This window comes from Merops nubicus, unplaced genomic scaffold (genome assembly GCF_000691845.1).
Source record: "Merops nubicus isolate BGI_N331 unplaced genomic scaffold, ASM69184v1 scaffold13531, whole genome shotgun sequence".
Lineage (NCBI taxonomy): Eukaryota > Metazoa > Chordata > Aves > Coraciiformes > Meropidae > Merops > Merops nubicus.
In genome coordinates, this window is record NW_008590343.1 from 13725 (window position 1) to 34917 (window position 21193).

The following is a 21193-nucleotide window of genomic DNA, read 5'->3' on the forward strand; positions in this document are numbered from 1 at the left end:
CTGCTTGACAGTCATGTTTACAGTGAAGAAAACTGTATTTTTCATTTGGCTTCATGCCAGTGCTGTAGCTCAACTGGTTTGGTAACTCCTACAGAAACCAACAACGAAAGATGAAACACAAACTCTGAGCTGTATGTACTCCAAGTCACTCTTCTGAAGCTGGTTTTTTTTTCCCCATTTGCTTTCTAGCTACAACACCAACTGATGAAGCCACCTCTGAATTGGTGGGTTAGAGCCACGCTCATCAGCACTGACATGTGGAGACATCCAAAGAGCCACAGGTTCTCCAAGGAAACCAGGAGATGAGGCAAGCATGGGGCATTTCACAGGGTAAAGGTGAAATCTGAAAGCCTGTTTGGGGTTAGGAGAAGATTTTATCCACGTGGCTGCATGGCCAGTGAGTGCAAATCATCTCTAAGGGTAGGACTTCTTGCCCCTTCTCTTCAGCATCACTGCAGCCAGGACACCACACTATAATCCTTGTATTTTTACATCACCAGAGCTGGAGCCACACTTCTAATATCCACGTGGCTTTTCTTGAATAACTAATTAAAAGGTATTGAATATTGTGAGAAAAATGATGGAAAATAAGGTGAAGCATGTGAAAAGGGACATAAAGGACAGGACTCCATCATTTGAAAACAGCCATTGGCAGAAGACTGGGGTGAGTTCAGACTTGGACAACTGGTTCCTTCATCTCTAAGAGTCCTGCCACAAAGCTGAAACATGGAGGCTTGGTCTTAAAAAGTATCATAGTAAACTTAGTAATTGGGTATCTATACTCCCCCTTTTCCCAGGGAATATAAGAAAATTAAGTTATGGACTCCACACAGCCACTCTGATAACTATTTTTTGCCATAGGCTCAAAATCAAATAATTATCAGCATTATTGTTAAAAAAAAAAGGGATCCAAAACCACCAAAGAACAACATGCTATCAACAGCAGATAAAAGAACCCATAAATACTATGATTTCATTCAGCAGTTTTATAACAGAGTAAGATCTCGTTTGCAGAACTGTATCAGTGTTCAAATTGAGCAAAGGAACAATCTAAAATTCACACTGGCATCCAGTGCTTGAGAGTGAAATGTGAAGTTTAGAAAGTTATCCACAGTGCTATACAGAGTGAACTACAGAACTTGCAACAACACCACCCTGGAACCAGATTTGGTTTTTTTTTAAGAAAAGATGCCTCTTGGTAGATTTCCCCAATCATTTCCTTCCACCTTTGCACAGATAAATGCTCCATCAAAATGCCACTTCTCCCTCCTCTGAATCTTCTCATCGTGTTTGCCTTGTGTCTTTGCCTCACTTCCTTCAGTGAGCTGACATCTGTTCTCATTAGCTATTTTACTGCTACCACAAATAGTGTCTCCCTTCCCCCCAAATCTGTTGTGTCTTGACATATATGAAAATTCTGAGCTATCTTGGTGCAGACTTTTTTTCACTTCAATGTCTAGCACAATGGGGACGAGATTCTGCTGAGAAATTTCTAGACAATAATAATCACTTTACATATACACACACACACAAATGTCTGGAATAAAGTGAAAAGCAGCAATGGAAACAAGATCATCCCATCTGCTCTACCAAGTGCCTTCAGTCGTGCACCCTTTATTCTGAAGGAAACAAAGGATGGAACCACCAAGGCAGGATCTTGACGCTTCTAGAAGCCAACCACCCACTTTTGGAAGCTAAGCTGTAGTAGGTGAAGAATGTCTAGAAGTGACCTCAAAAGTTGTCCCACCAGTTCAAATCTGGGAGACACAGAGAAGTGGATGAGTCACTGGTTTAGACTGGAGAGAAAATGAAAAGCAACTACTGAAGCTCCATGGACTTAAAAGGAGAGCACAAGATCACTCTGTCATGTAAGACACTCCCAAAACCACTTTGCTTTGGCAAAGCCAGTGCCCTTTCAGGGGGGATTCTGCAGTGGGATATGCTGAGGAGACCAAGGAGTTCATCTAAATCCACAAAGAGAGCTGCTTCTGACAGCTGTCCACCAGAGGAGCTAAGAAGTGATGGAAAATGGTGTCATTTGCCATGAGTCTGAGGAATCAGTGTAGTTTAATTAACAAAGCAGTGACAATTCCCTAATTTCTCCTCCTCCACCAGCAGAAGCAAGCTTTTACTGGACAATAAGCTCAAAGCCAGGCATTGTACTCAGCAGAATGCAATGCTAGGCAGCACTGAAACCATGACAGAGTCTGGCATTGCCAACATCATTCGCCACCGCTTACTAATTAATTAGCAACACTCTAATTGGACAGGATTGAACATCTTAAAGACGAGGATTAAATGTGCAGGGGCTGATCTAGGGGTATGTCACGTTTTATGTGCCTTTGGTCAGACCCTGCAAAGATCCAGGCACATCCATCAGTGTTATTCTTGTTCTGGGTTCACTCAGTATACCAAAAATGAAGGTACAGGACAGATGAAAGAAAGAAAGACCTTCTAACTCACATTTTAATCCACACAATATTACCTTATTCTCATTGTAGCCATTTAAACATATGCTGGTTCTTTATTCTTCTTCTTTTTCAACTACTAATAAAACTGACTGTATCTAGGTAAATATTTCCTGCTTATGACTTTGCTTCCATACACCACAGGGTTTGGTTTTGTTGGGAACAGACTCTAACACACAATTCAGTGTAATGCTGCTCCAGCACAGCACTGTAAAGCACAGAACCAACACATGAGAAGCAGTTTTATCCTCTTGCTTTGAGCAGGATCAACTACACTTTGCCCATCCCAGTATGTTAATCTCCAATAAAGGGAATTCTGCAATATCCCTCTTCCTCCAACATGTGACCACCCAGTTTTCCTCCATCATCTCCAACATGGCATCATTTTTTCTGCAGTAAAGTTGATTTCTCTTCATCATTCCCCCAGTCACCATAAAGAACAAGTTATCATTCCTGTCCCTGCTTTTACATCACTCTTTGTATTGAAAGATTGGTCTCATGGCCTTCTTAATATGTTTCTTTTCTCCACTAATATAAATGGAGTTTCTTCAACTCTTCCTTACAGATTTATGTTTTTTTTCTATGCTTACCACCCTTGTTCTTCCTTGGGTGCTCTCTGATCTGGACACACCTTTCCTCAGGCACGATAGGAAACTTCAGGAAGGAAGATTCAGTTTAGACATTAAGGAAACCTTTCTAAATGCAAAGGTCTGAAGATGTGGAGTAGGTTACCAAGGAACACAGCAGAGACTTTCACCTTGGAGATCTTCCAGAAAAGACAAGAGGTGTATCCATCAGGAATCCTCAACACAACCCTACTTCAGTTGCCCTTCAGTGGGACAGCAAACCACTCACACCTACTTTGGGAAAATGCTCTTTCAGGTAATTACACACTCACCTAATGAGAAATCTTGCTGTATTTTAATGAGAATTCCACCTTTCCTTCTGATTCTACTTATGGCTAAAGATATGGAGTGGTGAAACCTAAGGTTAAAGCCCAGATCAAATCTTGCATCCTTGGAGGTCTGACTCAATGATGGAAGCTCCTAGCTGATGAGTGGGAGAGGGATGTCCACAACAATCAAGGAGGGAAGGCACTGGGGAGGGTCTGGGGAAGAGACAGAGGGAAGTTAATCCCTTTTTTTAGCCATGATGAGCTTCAGGCTACTCATTTGTGAAGAGAAAGGGGACAAAAGTGACAAAAAGAAAGCTGAGTTCCAAAGTGCATTTTACAGGAGTATTTAGGTTGTCAGGGAAAATGTCTAACACATTTGCTTGTTTCTCAGCAATCCTCAAAGTGATAATTAATTGAAAAATAACAGTTTCATAGGGATACTCCTCCCTGTGTGGGAACAACTTTTACCAAATGCCAATTAGTGGTTTCCTGTTAAAATCAAAATCAAGCTGTTTTTGATAAAGCTTTTTAATGAGAAATGGCTGAAGTATGAAAATTTCCCCCACATATATTGCACACAAAATCCCAAACTGACTTAATGCAGTCTCACAGCTACCATTTAGTATGTAAAACTCCCTCTTCTACTTCTTCATTAATTTCAAAAGAAATGTATTTACTAAATATTTAAATCCTCCAATAAACCAAACTTTAAAAAAAGCTTACAAAAGAAAATGATGATGTTGATGAAAGGCAATCTTAATCAGTCCTTTTCAGAGGCACCCAAAACTCGGATTTTACTGATTATTTATTCATTCTTCAAATGTTTTTTTGGATGATTTTTGAGCTAAGTGTTGTCTACTAAACGCCTCAGTAGTTTTGACTAGTCATCAAATAGATAAGACCAAATGAAGAGTCAGCCCTCCAAAATCCCAGCATTTGCCACCTTCAACCCTAAGACACCTGCAGCAGTGAAGTGCCACCAGCTTGACCTGTGAATGCTGGTAATAATTTGGTTAAAAACAAAGTTAAGGAAACTTTGGAGAACAGCTTTTGAAATCTTCCACTGTACCAGACTGAGTGCTCTTGGCTATGATCACTGGTTCCTGCCTGGTGCCAAGTGACAACCTTCCTCCCCAGACACCCGTTCCCGTCCAACCTTCTGCAGCCGTTCCAGGGCCAAGTCTTCTCTCTTCCTTCTATTTGGGTTGCTACCCAGTGCTAAGTCTGTTCCATCATCTACGTGCCCTTCATCCTCATCTTAACACCAGCCCATCTCGCTTGCTCCCCACAAAGTCCTGCAGATATTTCCACCATGGGAAACTGCCTCTTTGTATTTACACCGGAGACTCGTCAAAACGTTCCAGAGATTTTCAGCAAACTCTCCTGCAGCACTTCTCATCCTGTGTATCTTGAGTGCTCACACTTCCACTCCATCCTAAAACGAGTGCCATGCTGTAAATGCTGCTTGTTTCTTTTTATCCCTTGTGCTCAACTACTAGAACTCCCCTTGGTAGGTGCTGCTCTCCCCTCTGCCATCTGGCAACACCATAAAGCATCAACTTCTCCACTTGCATTTTCCCCCAATTAACCAAAAAACAAAGAGAAACTTAATTTCCCTCACCTTTATGATTTCTATATCCCAGTTTTCATCAACTCAGCTTTCTCTCCAATAACCTTATTGCTAAGGCATTCAATGCTGCTGGTCTGTCCCTCATCTTCTGGAGATCATCTCCCCCCCTTCCCAGAGCAGCAATGCTGTCTGTGAAACACAAGCTGGCTCTACCTTCTGCAGCCATCTCAGCCATATTTTTCACCATCCAGCTCATGATTAGTTATTAATAAAGGAAAAAAAATCACCATCTTAATCTCCTGCTTGAACATATCACCCTGCAGAGGAGTGAAACACCCTGTGATGCCTTCCCAGGGAAAATGCATCTCTGCAGTACTACCCATGTGTATGAGCTGAGCCATGAGAGTGTCTCAGTTTGGGAATTGGTGGGGAAAAGAGCAGGGAACAAGATTCAGAACAATATATAAGCCACCAAGGTAATTCTGAAGCAAAGTACATACCAGAGGACAAGGGGAAAGCACAACAGATTCACAGGCTAAGGCACAATCTGGGAGTGAATAAATTTTCCCTGTGACATTACTGGAGTAAACCACAGCTCCAGAGTCAATTTAAAACCTGTGAAGTGCCAAAGCAGCAGACAACCAAAAAAGTGACACCATGCCAGAAGAAAGGGCATGTGCCTTGCAGAGCCTCAGCATCATCACTTCTTCACAACGTCCTGTCACTCAGAGGGCAGAAACACAGGAGAGCTCCCTCAAGGAAGATCAGTGATGTCAAAACCTAAAAAAAAATCTTCTTGCACTTGGAAATGACACTTTCACTTTTTTTTTTTAATGCATGCACAAGTGATTGAGGTTAACTCCACCCACCTCATAGTAACCAGAGTCTGCAAAAACCCTTGGACAGTCATTAATCCTAAAATGCTTGTTCCTAAAGAACACTTGTTGCTCCTCTCTTCAACCTTCCCTGTTTGGGACTACACAAAACCAACAACTCCCATCTGTCACCACTAGTCAAGCTTTAAAGACTTAATCACTCTCATTGCTCTACTCCAGACTCTTCCAAGCTGGCCCAGAGCATCCTTGCAGGCTACTAAAGTGGGTTTAAAAGAGAAAAACCACTAGTCAGCACAGTGAGCCCACCATATTTTGGGCAAGGCTGTGTTGGGCATGGCAAGTTCCATCTTGACACCCTCCTAATCAGGTAGAAATTCTCTGAAGCAATGGTTCAGCAGAAGCTAAAAGGACAAGTTCCTCCTGCTCTGACAGTGATGGGGAAGTGAGTACTGGAAATGCAGCACCAGAGATCACAGAGGGAGGTTTCAGAGGTGCTTTGGTGGCCACTAGCAGCTCTGGAAAGAGGAAGAGGAGTCGCAGACATCCAGGGACCATTTACAGTGGGAAGAGTAAAAAGGATATGGATTTGGAGCACTGTGGAAGCAAGCAGGATAATTTGGTGATTTGGGGAAAAAAAAAACCCCAAAACATCACCAAGAGCTGCATGTAATGAGATTTTGGAAACACTGAAGTGTTCAGGATCCTCAGGAAAATCAGTTTTGACCTGTCCTACAAGACACAGAAGTGCTGTAAGCAAGGCAGGCAGCTCATGCCTGGAAGAAGGCACCCAAGCAAAAACCACAACAGCACAATGGTGGGAGATGTTCCTGCACCTCTTCTGGGAGGACCTAACCCTTCTTCTCAGAAAGCTGTGACTGCCTCTCTCCAGTTTGTGTTTTGAACCAAAGTGAGATGCCACATACAGAACATGAACCGTGCGGGGCAGAGCAACCTCTGAGCCTGATCAGTGAGTGCTGAAATCAGAGCAAACCCCTCAGAACCTGCAAGCACGGGGCCACCACCAGACTCTGGGACACAGCCTCCCAAGCAGGAGCCCAGAAAAGCTGCAGCAACCACGGGTGTAGGTCCTGAATGGCACGACAGAGCCCAGCAAACAGAAACAGGGAAGGCTGGAGTTCAGCAGAGCTGCCAACAGCCTGGAAGGCTCTTCCTGGAGGCAAGAAATGCTGCTGGCAAATGCAAAAGGCTAGAGCTGAAACCAGCAAAACTAGAAGAGGGGAAAAGAGGGCGGGGAGCCTGGCTGGGAGCTTGGTCCAGGGTTGCTGGAGGCGAGCTGAGCACGTTGGGACTGCTGCAGTGCGTCTTCTTCAGCTGCCTTCACACATGGAACCAAATCATCAGCAAAATGCAAAGCACAAGGACATGCTTTCAAGCCTTTTTTTTTTTAATCAATGCCTAAGAGATCAGTCTGACATGACCAGCCCTCTTCAACGTTCTGCATTTTTAAGCATCATTCCCAAATAGTTTTAGTAGTGGCAAGTGACTGTCCTGGTTTTTATTTACAGTGTTCTTGAGGAGGCTTCAAGCTGAAAAGTTGGAGGCTCACCCCAAAAGCAGGGCATGAAAAGTTATGTTGTAACATGGAGGAAGGTGGACACAAGAGTAGGAAAAGTCAGCATGGAACCAATTGTTTCCTACAAGATCTGAGACAGCACAACTGCCCTTTTTTTTTTTTAAATAAAACTACATATTCAGAAGGTGCAAGGTGGAGCTGCAGCAACAACAGCACCTTCAGAACAACTGACCTTGACTGGGGCAGAAGGATGTCCTCTTCTCAAGAGTCACCAACACAGGCTCCATGCCACAACATAAATCTCCCTGCTGGCACCTCAAGCACACTGAGGAGGAGATTTGGGAGAGCTAACAAAATCACAGCACTCAGCAGCAGGAGTGACACATCTGAGGGTTGCTTGGGCTCAATAAATTTCATATGCAAATAAAAGTAGGTAAATCACTTCTCTAGGAGAAAAGCAGAGATTTTAAGACAACCTTGATGGATTTCTACCTAACACAGAAGTTTCCTGAAATTGCCACATCTAGAAAAACACAAATGTTCTTTGAAACAATACTCATGATAACGTAGACACTGGTAGGCACCACAGTTAAGCTGGCCAGCTACAATGCAAGAAAAAATGACACCATGAGGTTTTGCTTCACAGCTTTAATAAATATATTGGCTAAAGTCTCTTGGAAGAACTGACACAAACCCAGCTGAATGTCTGAGTCAAAAAAAATTGACTAGATTTCCTCCGAAGAAAATGCTCCCTAATAAATGCAAATAAAAATGTAGTTAAACTTAATGGGCGTTCCAAAATAGGTTGCAGTTAAAAAATTTAAATGAAAAATAAAAGTTCACCATAGCCATCTACAAAACTGCTTCAGTTTCTGGCACACTGGGGTTTTTTTTTTCTCCTTTTCAATTGATGAAATCTTGCGTCGTAAAAAGTTGGGAGAAATTTTTAAAGAATACCAAGAGGATACATTTTTCCTGTGTTAAAGTTTTTCTTATTTTTCCTTTTTCTAATATTCTTGGGATTTTTCTCTCTTCCTTTTCTCCCTGTTGCTTTCTTTTTCTCCAAAGGATAGGAACAATAATACAAACCCACATCTGCTGGAACTGAAAATCATAGCGCAGCTTTAAATCCCTCCTAGCCTGAGTTATTAAACAGAAATTGGAAAGCTGGGCAAAAAAAAAAAAAGGTGAAGTACTGTATCTTATTACTGATTCTCTCATTTAATCTGTTTTTCAGATTATTGAACTATTTTAATGTATAAAAAATAAGGCTATCTGAGAGAGAGGACTACAAATCACACGCAGGATCTGGCGCAGGGAGCGTCTGACATATGGAAGTGGATGCAAAGCCAAGCTGGATGCTGGAGAAACCACACTGAGCAGCAGGGTGGGACCTGGGGGGGGGAGGTCTCACCATGACAACCCCCCAACCCCACCCTTGGGGACAGGCAGGAGTAGGGAACAGCAGCACGAGGTGGGTGGCAAATGGAAATGTCTCGTGAGGAAGTGAGAGACTTGACAAATCTGATCGCAGCGTATGCCGGAGGAAACTTCCCAACTCATGAAGCCATTCTGGTCCATAATTAACTGAAAATTAATTACAGAATCTTGAAAAGAGCATAAACCAAAAAATGGGCCAGCATACCTTCGTAGTGCAGTTGCTCACTCTGAATCTCTTCCAATAATTAAGGCTAGCATATGGCACTGGAGTTTGAATTAAAAAAACACCCCAACCCCAACCCAAACCAACAAACAAACGACTCCCCAAAAAGTTTTGGAGTCCTGCTAAAAAAAAGTCTGTCTGCAGTGCAAATAGAAACAAGGAGGGTGAATTAATGTGATATTTGGCAACTTCAGCTTTGTGGAAATTACAGGTTGCAGATGCTTCTTATAAAATCAAAACAAAAACGGAGAAAAGAACGTAATTAGGTAAATTATTTGCTGACTTGATGAATAATTTTCTAAAGATTATTAGAGGATAAGAGCTTGGAAAACGCTCCGATTTTTCAACAAACAAAAGGAGGAGGTAAACAATAAAACTGCCAAGTTGATCTGGCTGAGCATTCATGAAAAGGTGGATTTTGTATCCCTGAATTACAGATATTTTGTTAAAGGTGCTTACGGCATGGCGTGCTGCCACACATCAAAATAGGGCTTCTTTTTTAGGCAAACAAAAGATGTTAGCATGGTGGGAAACAGGAGATAAAACAAATCTGCAACACTGACACAAGAAACAAAAGAAAGCACATGAATTTTTTTTTTTGAGAAAGAATATAAGAATAAAAACCAAACCAAGCCAACAAAACTGCCCCCCCCAAAAAAAAAGGCACAAAGAAAAACCATTGGAGAGTGTTCAAAAATGTGCTGCAGGAACATGGAAACTGTCTTGGTGATTTCCAGCTTTCCACTCTAGAGGTTGATATCTTCAGGAAGAGGAAGAAGACAACCACAAACTTCCAAATGACAGAATTTGCTTCATAAACTCCCTGCTGCAGTAAGTGGGAGGAATTGGGTGGCAACCCAAAATCTCCTACCCCCACCTGCAGATGGGGAGAGTTGCAAAGGAGAGTCAAGGTCTTCTCCAGCCCATGGGAGACAGAGCTCAACTGGAGGGCTTGGAGGCTTTGGGGGTGGGGTGGGGTTTTATTTTGTATTGGGTTTTGTGTGTGTTTAGTTGGTTCGTTTTTTTGGGGGGGTTTTATTTACATTATAATTATGTACAAGTAGAAAAGAAATGCCCATGCCTTCAACAGCTTGCACACATTCCAGCCCGTTTAGTTGGTTTGTTTTTTTGGGGGGTTTTATTTACATCATAATTATGTACAAGTAGGAAAGAAATGCCCATGGCTTCAACAGCTTGCACACATTCCAGCCCTGAGCTACACCCTTATGACCCTTTTGCTGCCATCTGCCCCTGTTTCCCATCAACCAACCACCCAGGCATCCCTGATCTGGTTTGGTTCTGTGTCTACTTCTGTTCCCTTTGGAAGGTGAGAGCTTAAATTAGCTCTCCTGCACACAGAGCACTGCACTGAGCAGTGTGACTCAGCTACAGGGCACGATGCTGCAAAGAGGACTTCAGCTCAAATGCCTTTATAAATTCATTTCCCTCCAGCTCCTTACTGAGCACATTTTTTTTTTCTCCTGCAAGTCCAAATCAGACAGAAGTAAAAGCTCATTTTTATTGGAAATAAATTCTTGGCAAAAAACCTGGCTGACCACAGAAAACTATATGATATCTCTTCATAATAATATGAACATACTTAGTCTGCTCATTGCTAATTATGAAAAAATGTGATTTAATGCCAAGCCTGGGAAATTTATATGAAGGAAAATGACTGTTTTCAAATAGGCATTAATATCTCCTCTTGCCATTTCCACCCCCTTCTTTTCTGAGCTCCACTGTGTTAGAAACCCCCTAGAAATTCCCAATTTGGGGAATGATTGGCAATGGAAGGACCTTTTTATGCCATTTTCCCTTCTTTATGTGGCATAAAGGGATCAAATCAGGAAGGACAGTTCAACCTTGGTGTCTCTACCTGAAGAAAATCACCCCAACAGCTAAACTGCAGAGCTGCAAACCCAGCTGTACACTGCAGAGGCAGACTTGGCCTTCTAGGTCATTAAATGCAGATGACTAATTACAATTTCCAGCAGACCACCAAGCTCCAATGCAAGAGATGATTTTTTTTCTGTGCATTCCTCATTTACAGCACTCCAGCCAACATAAAACAAACCAAAACAACCCAACCCAACCCCCTCGTGCAAAGTTTACCCTCTCCCTTGCTTTCTTTTTTCCAGATGAATGTGTGAACATGTCCTTTTTTTGGGAAGAAGGAGCTACTACCATGGAGTTCTCATTTACAACACTCCAGCCAATGTAAAAATAAAAACCACAACCCAACCCAACCCCCTCATGCAAAGTTTACCCTCTCCCTCGGTTTCTTTTTTTCCAGATGAATGTGTGAACATGTCCTTTTTTTGGGAAGAAGGAGCTACTACCATGGTGCTCCCCATTTGGGAAAAGGCTGGAAGAGGTCTCAACAGGGCTAATCTGCCCAAAAAAAAAGTAAGAAGCAGCTTGCTTCAGTATTTATGCCAGGGAACAAGACAGAAAGCAAAGTTTAGGAGGTAGAAAAAGGTACCAGGCAGCAGGTATTAGAATTTTGCATATAACAGGCAGCTAGATCTGCCTGTAGAACTAAACTAAGCCACTAGGAAAACAGGTCCAGGAGGGGAAAAAGCAAATTGTGAGATTAAAAAAAAACATAAATAATGATTTGGAGGAATTGATGTGACTGCTATAATTTTCTGGAACAGTGAAGACACTCTTAAGGGAATGGTCACTCTGTGCAGTGGGGAAGGGACCTGCAGCAGGATCCAAAGCTCTATGTACAGGCAACAACATAAACCTAAGAGTGGTGGGGAAAAAGTGATTTGTAACACAATTTGTTCAGGTGATGACTTGAAACAAGATGCCCACTGAAGCACAGCCAGAACTGTGTAGACTTTGCAACTGAAGAACTAAAAAAAAACCCAGAAAAAACCCTACTGTCCTCAAAATACTTTATTATCTTATTATATCTATAAATATGTTGTTCTATCATAAGCATGAAGATTCCTTTCTGCTGTTGGCATGTGAAGGATGGACTAACATCATCAAAACGACTGCCCATCCAAAGAGGCATAGAAATAAATCAATAGAAATGTTAAATAAGCAGCAAAACTGTGGAGAGGATTCAGCAGGTGTGAGTCTGCTCTCATAACGGTGTAAAAATGTTTTTAAATATTCCAGAAAATGCTCATCACCAAAAAAGAAGCATGCAATACATGGAACTTTAACACTTATAGCTCTATGAGATCCCACTAAAATGAGTGTCATCATAAAACACCCACTTTTCTCTTCTCTGAGCTATAAAATACATCCCTCCAAAAGCTGATATAGAATGACAATAGAGTTTATTAGCTATTAAGCACTTCAGGATAATTCTACCTTAAACTTTGGAGATTATGCAGCTGGCAGAGCTATAAAAAGGCTGCACATTTCCAATGTTTTTTACCTAATCGAATGAAAAGACCCAACTTTGAATGTTCTGCTTACCTCCTAAATTCATTCCAGCTTGCAGACATTTCTGTAACCGACAGGCTGGGCAGTTCTTCCTCCGAATCTTATCAATGATGCAGTCATTCCTTCCTGCACACAGGTAATTGTGCTGTCCTGAAGGAACCAAAACCAAAATGCATTAGTAGAGGACCCATTGGCATCATTCCCATTTGTTCTTCTCTCTAGTTTTGGAGGCATTTTGAATTTAGGAAGGCAGACCTTCCCAATCCCATTCATCCTGGAGACCTGTCACCAGCATCTCTGCTGCTTCATTTGGGAAAGAGCTCAGAAGAGAGATATCATTATTTTTGTTTTCTAAGCAGCACTGGAATTTTTCTTTTTTTTTGAGCAAACCAAACAATTTTTCTGAGCTTTTTTTTTTTGCTCAAAGTTTGAGCTTCCAAAAAAACCTTGGAGCTTTTTCAAATCTTTATATACGTGCTGTGTAACACTGAGCACCCCGACAACTATTTTTGATATAAAACCAAGGTCATTCTCCTGCTAAAAAAAATCCCAATCCAAACTGCAAAGTAGAGGTTAAATTTCCCAATGTTCTCCACTCTCTCCCATCACTTCACCAAGTGCTTGATTTCTGATTTCATGTGACCTTCTGCAGAGCAGAATGCTTCTGAAAGGGTTTACCAAAAGAGGCTTAAATCACACCCGTATTATTGCAGCTCTGCAAAGCCCAAAGGAAGCACTGCTGAGGAGACAGCAGGTATTTAACACACAACATTTAGCAGAAGGGAAATACATGGCAACCAGGGAAACAGGCTGGCATTTAACAACCTGGAGATTCAAAAGGCTCTGGGCTCCGTGGGAGGAACACAGGTAGAGGAAAGGGATGCAGTGCAGCAGATGAGGGCACCCCCACAGAGGGTTTGCCAAGCAAGGGGCTGGAATTTGATCTGGGAGAATAAAGGGACCCTCAAGGGGTTGGTGTAATGGGACAGAAGACAGAGGAGATGATCATTGCAGCTGCATGAGAGCAAAGATGCAGGTTCTGTAAGGGGACAGAGCTGCTGCAGGATAAGAGGTATAAAATATGTTAGCCAAGATGTTTTCCATGGTAAAAATATCCTATTATTCTCTCTCTCTCTTTTATATATATATATTTTCACAGGAGACCTGGCTTCTTTTTTGGGTTCTTTCAGGAATTTGCCTTAAAACTTCATCTAAGCCATTTTCTATCCCTTCCCCCTGCCTTACCCAACGTTATCCCCTTACACACTGAAGTTTGGGCTGTTTCTTGCATCTCTTCACTGAGTCTGTCACACAGACAACCAAACTTATTGGAGTAACCAAAGTGTCACAAAGATAAAGATTTAGGTATTTAAACAACAAGCAGATGGGAAAATCAAAGTTTTTATTGAGGAACTTTACCTAGCACTGCGACAGAGATGAAAAACTATAAAACTTGGGCAAATTAATTCATGAATATGAGTTCAAGATGTTATGTCAGGCATAAAATCAAGCAGTACAATGTATCTATCAGCTGGTTTTTAAGTAGGCCTGCTAAACAATAAAAAGATAAAATCCTCAGCTCATCCCAGAATGAAAACCTGATTATCACACGATGTTTATGATGTGATCTATACAAAAAAACAGGCATGCAAGAGAAAAGTTAACTTCCTTCCTATTTACAGCTTTGCTTTGTATTGACTTAAGCACATCTCCTAGAGAAATATCACACAGAGCATGAAAGGAAAATTAAAGTAGAAACCAGAAGTGTTTAAAATAATTACACGCAGCCTAACGATGCTTTATATGCCCTTATAAATACCAGGATGCTATCTTTTTTTGTGGGAAGAGGGGGAAAAATGGTCATTTTCTGCCAGGATTGCAAGTGGGATTGCTCAGTGCTCCTGCAGCATCCTTTGTGCCTCACTGAGTACTGCAACACCATTTTTAGGCTTCCACAGGCGGGTGCAGGCTATTAATATGACAAATCAGTTCTCATCCTGCAAAAGGAACCCCACTGCAGGATCACCCTGAAGGCAGTTGGCTCTACAAAACTGCTAAGCCAATGTTTTTCACTCCTGCTTTCAAATAGGTGCTCCAGGATAATTAAATCCAGCCACATTCTTAAAGATTGTGGAAATGTTTATTGGATTCAATCACTGTCAGCACTGTGGCTTTGTAAAAAATGCTCCCACAACTGGAGAATACTTCCAGAAGTCACCCTTCAAATTATTTAGGTAGCCTGCAATTAGTCCTTCCTGGTCTATTTACTCTAGAACAAATAATTTCAGAAAACATAACTTAGGATATCAATGTTTTAATCACACATCTCTGAATCCTACCACACGACACAAAATCTCCAAGTAGTTTTTTCTAGTAAGCAAAAGTCTTCCCAAAAAGCTGTTTCTTCTTGCCATTATTTTAATTTCTAAAAAGAATTAAAGAACCACAGTCATCATAGAGCTGACATTAATGGAAGTAAGTTGAACACCTTTAAAAACCAGAATGGATCAGCACTGAGGCAAACCCTCAATGGAGAGTACAGCTATGAAATCATAATGAGCAAGTTTTCACTTAAGAAGTTTACCATTTCTGTTAAAAAATATGGCTTTGGATTTCTACGCCATCAAATATGGTACAATTCAAATAAAATCAGTTTTGGGAAGTAGGTTAGTAAAATAAAGACACTCATCATGGATGAGTATCTTCCATTGGTGTAGCATGACCACGCTCACTCCTCCCAACTTCAGAATCAACCCAAAAACCTCCACATCTGAAACTGGAGCATCCCTCTCAAGACCTCCAGGGCTTTTCAGGATTTCAGTGAGGTGATGGAGACTGTCCTGCAAAGAGGGTGATGGTTTTGTGGTGCTACATCTCCAGCTCTTCCAAGACCTCTATTGATGGGCTTGTGTAGCACATGTTTAGCTCAACCCAGTTGTTCCTTTAAACCATTTTAACCACCCACTAGTGGGCTAGAAAGTGACAGAGGAGCTATTGAATTCTCATCTCCCCTGTGCCAAATGCATGAAGATTAAAGTACTTTTTACATGTGCCACCATGAAGTGCATTTATACCAGCTCACTCCTGTTCTGCTGAAAACACAGAGTTACAAAAGATGCCAGGGAAATGTTCCTGTTCAAAATAAATAATTGATAGGTACTACACAGTGACATACTAGGAAGGAATAAAGATCTGTCCTATTCACAGCAGAGCTAGAGGAATATTTGAGTGTGCACTGTGCAGGCTATTGTGTCACTACCTACCACAGGATGACACATCCAAATGTACACAGAAAATAACATTTCACCTGCCAAGAATCTAATTCCCTCCTTTTATATGCTTACAAAAGAAAACAAAAAAAAGAGTATTCATGAAATTCAGTCTTCCTTCTTCCTATCTTTTCTTGAAAAAACAAGATTTAGCAGGAAGGGAGAGGAGAAAAAAAGGTGTTCTTATTAGTCTGATGAATTACAGCCAAAGTGAGGCTGCAGCAGAAGCTGTCTCTCTCCCCATTTTAGAAGGAATTGGGAAGACAGGATTTGGGTATAGATATTTCTTGTCAGGAATATTTCTGTTCCTAAGGCAAAATTAGAAAATGAGAGAAATTTCTGAAATATTCCACGTGTTTTATCTTCCCTTGAAAACCTATTTTTTTTTTTTCCCCCCTAGTTTTTTCAAGTCTAAGCCAGGCACTCCAAATCATTCATGAGCCTTCTACATTTCTGCTCTCTTGTTAAAATAGCAACTACTATGTTAAATTTTGTAAGGAAAAAAGCATCATGCTGGAAGAAGATCCCGAGACTGTTTAATTCAAGCCCACTCATGGAAGCATGGTAAGACCAGCTTAACAGTTCAGGCACTTGGGGTTTTTTTTCCTCTAAATTTGCCATAAAACCTTCTGAGGAAAGGTGTTCTGCAGCTACCCACCAAACCACATGATGAGCCAGACTAGAAACTGTGTTTTTTCCCTTTGCATTTAAACCAAACAGAAATATCTTGCAAGAAACGGCAGCGCTCGCCCCGAGACATCCAGCCTCATAGATCACCACCTCCTTACAACAATCTTGTTGCCTATCAAAAGATTTATGTTCCCCATCTCTCTGCTGGACTAAAGGAAACCAGTTCCCTCAATCATTCCTCATAGATTTCCTAAATCTCTGCTCATTCCTCTTCTTCTCCTCCAGCTTCTTTCATACAGCCGAGCGGCCGAAACCGGACGCATTTTTCTTGCTGAGTTTCACCATCCCTCAGCCAAATAAAACGGTTCCTTCCTGCATCCTGCACTCCACAGCCCTGCTAATGCAATCCTGCATCATCAGATGGGGCTTTAGGTTGTTGATTCCCATTTCCTTGGGTGCCACTAGCACCCAGGTCCTCTCCTCTGGCCCCGCTGCCTTCCACACGCTCTTCTCCCTGGGCAGCCAACCTTCTTTTTTCTTCTCTCAGAGCTACAAACCTCCTGCAGCATCCCCTGGGAAAGGTAAAGGGGAAAGCCCAAAAGCCACTCTGGGCATGATGTGTGAAATCAGAGTGTGCTTTGGGTCCCAAGACAAAGATGTGATTGAGGAGGCCTCCTGGAAGGACAGGAAAGTGAGGAAACAGGAGTGGCACCTAAGGACCAAGCAAAGCAGGAGTAGTTTGAAAAAGAAATCAGCTTTTAAAATAGCATCTTACTGCAGCACAGCCAAACACATGAAATGCCCAAACTTTCCCTCTTCTTCCAGAATGAGAATTAATGCTTTGGGCTTGTAAAATTGCAGAGAAAGTTGTCTTCTCCTTGCAGGCTAAGCCTTCTTCCAGGGTCTGAGGAGACCTGGAAGCTCCCTGCCTTTCAGGTTCACCCCTTTGGTGGCTTCTGGGCTGGAAAAAGGGCTTAGTTTTCTCCACATTTCCCAAGTAGGAAGGATATTCTCTCCACAATAACAATCCCAGTTGTAAAAGCCTGATGTTAAACACTATTACCTGGGCAACCTTAGTGCAGGGAACTCCTCCAAAGATCCTCCTGCTGCTCCTATCAGTATTTACCAGCATAACCACCCATCTTACTGGTTATGGTTAGTCCAGTAGTGAACGAGGAGGAGAAAAATACCTGGGTTGAATGGCTGTAATTCTACATGAAGCTTCCCTCAGTTCCATCAATTGTTATTTACTACTCTGCTCTGTCCCTTCCTTTACCCACCAGCCTTTCAGACTTCACGAGCTTGGCCCCTGCAACCCCTCTGACCTGGGCTATGGATCTTCCCTGCTGAAGGAAAGCCAAAAAAAACATGCTAGAAAAACCATCAGGATTTTCTAAAGGAGGCCTCTTCACCTCGAGAGCATCTGGTCAGCAAACAGAACTGAACAGGAGTTTTTTCTGCTGTCTGACACAGCCTCGCCTCCTACAGCAAGAAACCCCATCACCTGCACATCCTACCCTCTCTCTGAGTATCCTCAAAGCACCACGATGCAATTCCACTGTTCACAGAGCCTCTATTTCTCCCAATTAAAAAGAAAACAAAGGAAAATTCCTGCTATTCCATGGAAATCAGCCCTGCATTTCCATTTCAAACATCCAAACGTGCCCGTTTGCCACACAGCGGAGGAAGCCTCTGGTTTTGTTTTTTTTTTTTGGAGCAGTTGACAACTGCCCAGCAACAGCAGCCTATGTTTGCAGTCACTATTTTAGGCTACATCACATGTCCATTACATAACCTTGTTTTACTGCTCTTGAACTGGTTGGAACAACCTGGGAAACAGATTAGGGCAGTCCCTCCCTGCCTGCAACGCCGGGACCCAAAAGCTCCAAAGGCTGCGGCCCCGGCGGGTCCTCTCCAGAACTAGTTACTCATTGCTAGACCCACCAGAAGATATTTGATAATTAACTTCCTCAGCTCTGTTTAAACCAGTCCAGCCTGACCAGAGGAAACTCATAAATGAGTTCTTCCTCGCGCTGAGATTTCGGTGTAATCCAGGAGCAGCTTATCCAGACGAGGGACAGAATTTAGATGGTAATATCGCCCCTGCATTTTCTACAGCAAATGTTCAGGGGTTGTATTTTACATCCCCAATCTCAGGGTTTCCCAAAATTCAGCCTGACTGCAGGGTCCATCTCCCTTCTTACTCCTAAGCTTTACTCATCCGACCAAATCCTGCCCAGACAATAAACTTTTCGGCTGCAGACAAAGGCTGTACCTGCCAACAGCTCAATATTGATCCATTATTAACATTATTACAGAATGTGCTTAGAGTCTAGTCTGAATCCTCCTCTGAAGCAGGAATTTAGAGCTTTCCCTCCTTTACCATTGAAGGCTTAATTAAAATGTATTTTGATTTTGGCAAAATATTCATCACATTTGAGATATTGCTTCAATTATCTTCTGCTGCTTCTAGAATCCAAGACACCTTTCAGTTTCTTTACCCTTTTATATGACTGGATTAATTTATATACTATTTTTATGATTTTTTTTTTAAGTCTGCTTACTTTCTCCTCCCCTCTTCTTTTCCTTTCGTTCAATAAAATTTATTTCCTTTCTCCTTTACCTCCTTTCATGATCAGTCTTCTATCTTCTGTTCCACAACTCTTTCTTCAGCCTTTTAATTTACCTTCTACACATATTATTTCCTCCACTCAGCCAGCAACTGGTGGTTTCCCAGGGTAGAATTATACAGCAGCCAAAGGTATGGCTACAATGCATTTCATAGACTCAAAGCACATCAGAACTACCTGGGACATGGACAAAACCATGGTCTCAACAGCATCCTTTTCTGCAGGGTCTACAAAACCCAGCTAGGGCTCTTTGAAAAGGCACAGGCACATCAAGTGGTGCTCAAATAGTAAGGATAGCCTATGAGCTTCTGTAAAACAGTATTTTCCTACGTTTTCTAGGTGCTTTAAAGCTTGTGTTTATCTGCTATTTAATTATAACATGTTCTAATTGAAGTGTTGACAAAGGCATTCTCAAAGGCAGCGTGTTGGTCTGTGATCACCCCATCTTCTTCCTCTGACTGAGCTGAAATGTGCTACTGATTCTGAGCCTGTTTCTCAGCAGAAGAGCTGCAGGTTGTCCTTAGGTGGCCATTAACTCATCGACAGCACTTCTGCTTCCTTGTTTCCTCCCGAATGCCAAAGACTGGAAGCACAGATGCTTCCTTCCATGCTAAGTACAGGTACAAAGCTGATTCCCCTTTTTTTCTCTGTCCCTGGATGCTTTCCATGCAAATGTTTTCATATTTCCCTACTGTTAAGCACTCCAATGCTCTGCCAGTTTTGACTGTCTCCTGCTCCTTCACCTTCCCAGGGGACTTGTTTCCACACTGGGCTGAGACCAGGGCAGTAAAAACAATTGGTAGAGCCTGGTGACCCTGGCAGAGGAGATGAGAAGTTATAAAAATGGTTCTGACTCACTATTTTAAGCAGACTGAAAAGGGCACCGATGAGAGGGATCAAGAAGAGAGGGGAAATTTGGCAAGGGAGCATGGGATGTCGCCTGAAAGAGGCTACTATTTTCTGCAGGAGAAACCATCCAGAAGGGATAAGACCTGTTTACAACAGCCAGACAAATGAGGAAGAAAACAGACATAAATATCTCATGTTTGAAGTACACGTGCACGTTTTCTCCTGACGTGCTGAGCGCGTGCTGCAGAATTTGGAAAGCCTCCCCAAGCCTGTCCCTGGTGCTCCAGCCATCCTGTTGTCCAGAAGCACTGAGCCACCAGAAAAAGACATGCCCTAAAGCTGGTACTAAAACCATTCTCAGGATGCCCACTGCCACCTCCACAAAAAGAGGCAGAGTTCATACCGACCAGCCACGTAAAGATCACCAAAAAAAGTGATTTAAAGGTCACAAAGGACAGCTGGGGACTCCTGAAATCCACAGGAGCTAAGAAAACTTCCAGTTGGCAGCCTAGGCATGGCCATTTGACTGTGTGATAATTCCCTTTTTATGTGGCCAAATAAATGCTGAATGATGGCAGAGAAAAGGGAAGGTATCTGATCTTTGCACAGCATTTCTGATGCAGTGAAATCACACAGCATTAGAAATTTGTCTAGGAGGAAAACCAAGCCCACATATCTACAAGCACCAACAGAATCCTGCTATCGAGCTAAATAATTTTGTTTGGAAATGAGTTTTCAGTTCAATTGCTTTTGATTTTAGATTATAATGGATACAGGAATGCAGAGAGTGAGAATTAGAGCCTCGGAAGACGTTGTTTTGACAAAATCACACATCTAATATTTTATAGCATCTCCTTCAGGAAGTTTCTAAATTTTCCCTTTGGGTTTAAATTTGAACTGAAGGCTCATTTGGAGGTCTCTAGATGCTGTTATCTGCAGAGGAGTAAACAGGACAGATCCACAGGAGATCAGGCTGCACGCATCACGCCCGTTTCTGCTTTCCCAGGCTAAAAATCTGATAAGGCATTCTTGACATACTCCAAATTTCTACACTGGAGACATTCAATTCCTCCACTGTAAGAATGTCTGGCTGACTGGATGGCTCCCCAAGCCACGCTCATTCAGTCAATATTCTACTGAAAATGTTCACCTCCATAAAATATCTCTATTTTTTGTGTATGAGGCTGAAGCCTGTTGCACTCTACTCACTATTCCAAACTGCTTTGTCTGCCCCATTATCTTACTGATACCTTCAGATACAGATCAAACTGTTTTGTAGTCATTAGATGGAGCAGGCAAACGAAAAGAACTTCTATTCTCATAGGAGAGATGGAAAAAATCAAGGTATGCAGCATTAATCCTGTGTTTTGCAATTCCAGGCCAGCCCCTGCAAGGAGATGGATGCTATTTATGTAAGATACAACCAGAAAAAAAAACCCAGCCA

The 21193-nt window shown here is 42.1% G+C and overlaps 1 protein-coding gene across 1 annotated transcript in view; it reads right to left on the minus strand.

Moving 5' to 3' along the window:
• The window catches only part of LOC103782162 (mineralocorticoid receptor-like), a gene marked incomplete at both ends in the record, with an annotated part of 45643 nt that overhangs the window by 4006 nt on the left and 20444 nt on the right, over positions 1 to 21193 (minus strand). Inside the window, one exon of the mRNA XM_008949911.1 lies at positions 12405 to 12521. Coding sequence (XP_008948159.1) covers positions 12405 to 12521 — 117 coding nt within the window. The remainder of the gene's footprint in view (positions 1 to 12404; positions 12522 to 21193) is intronic.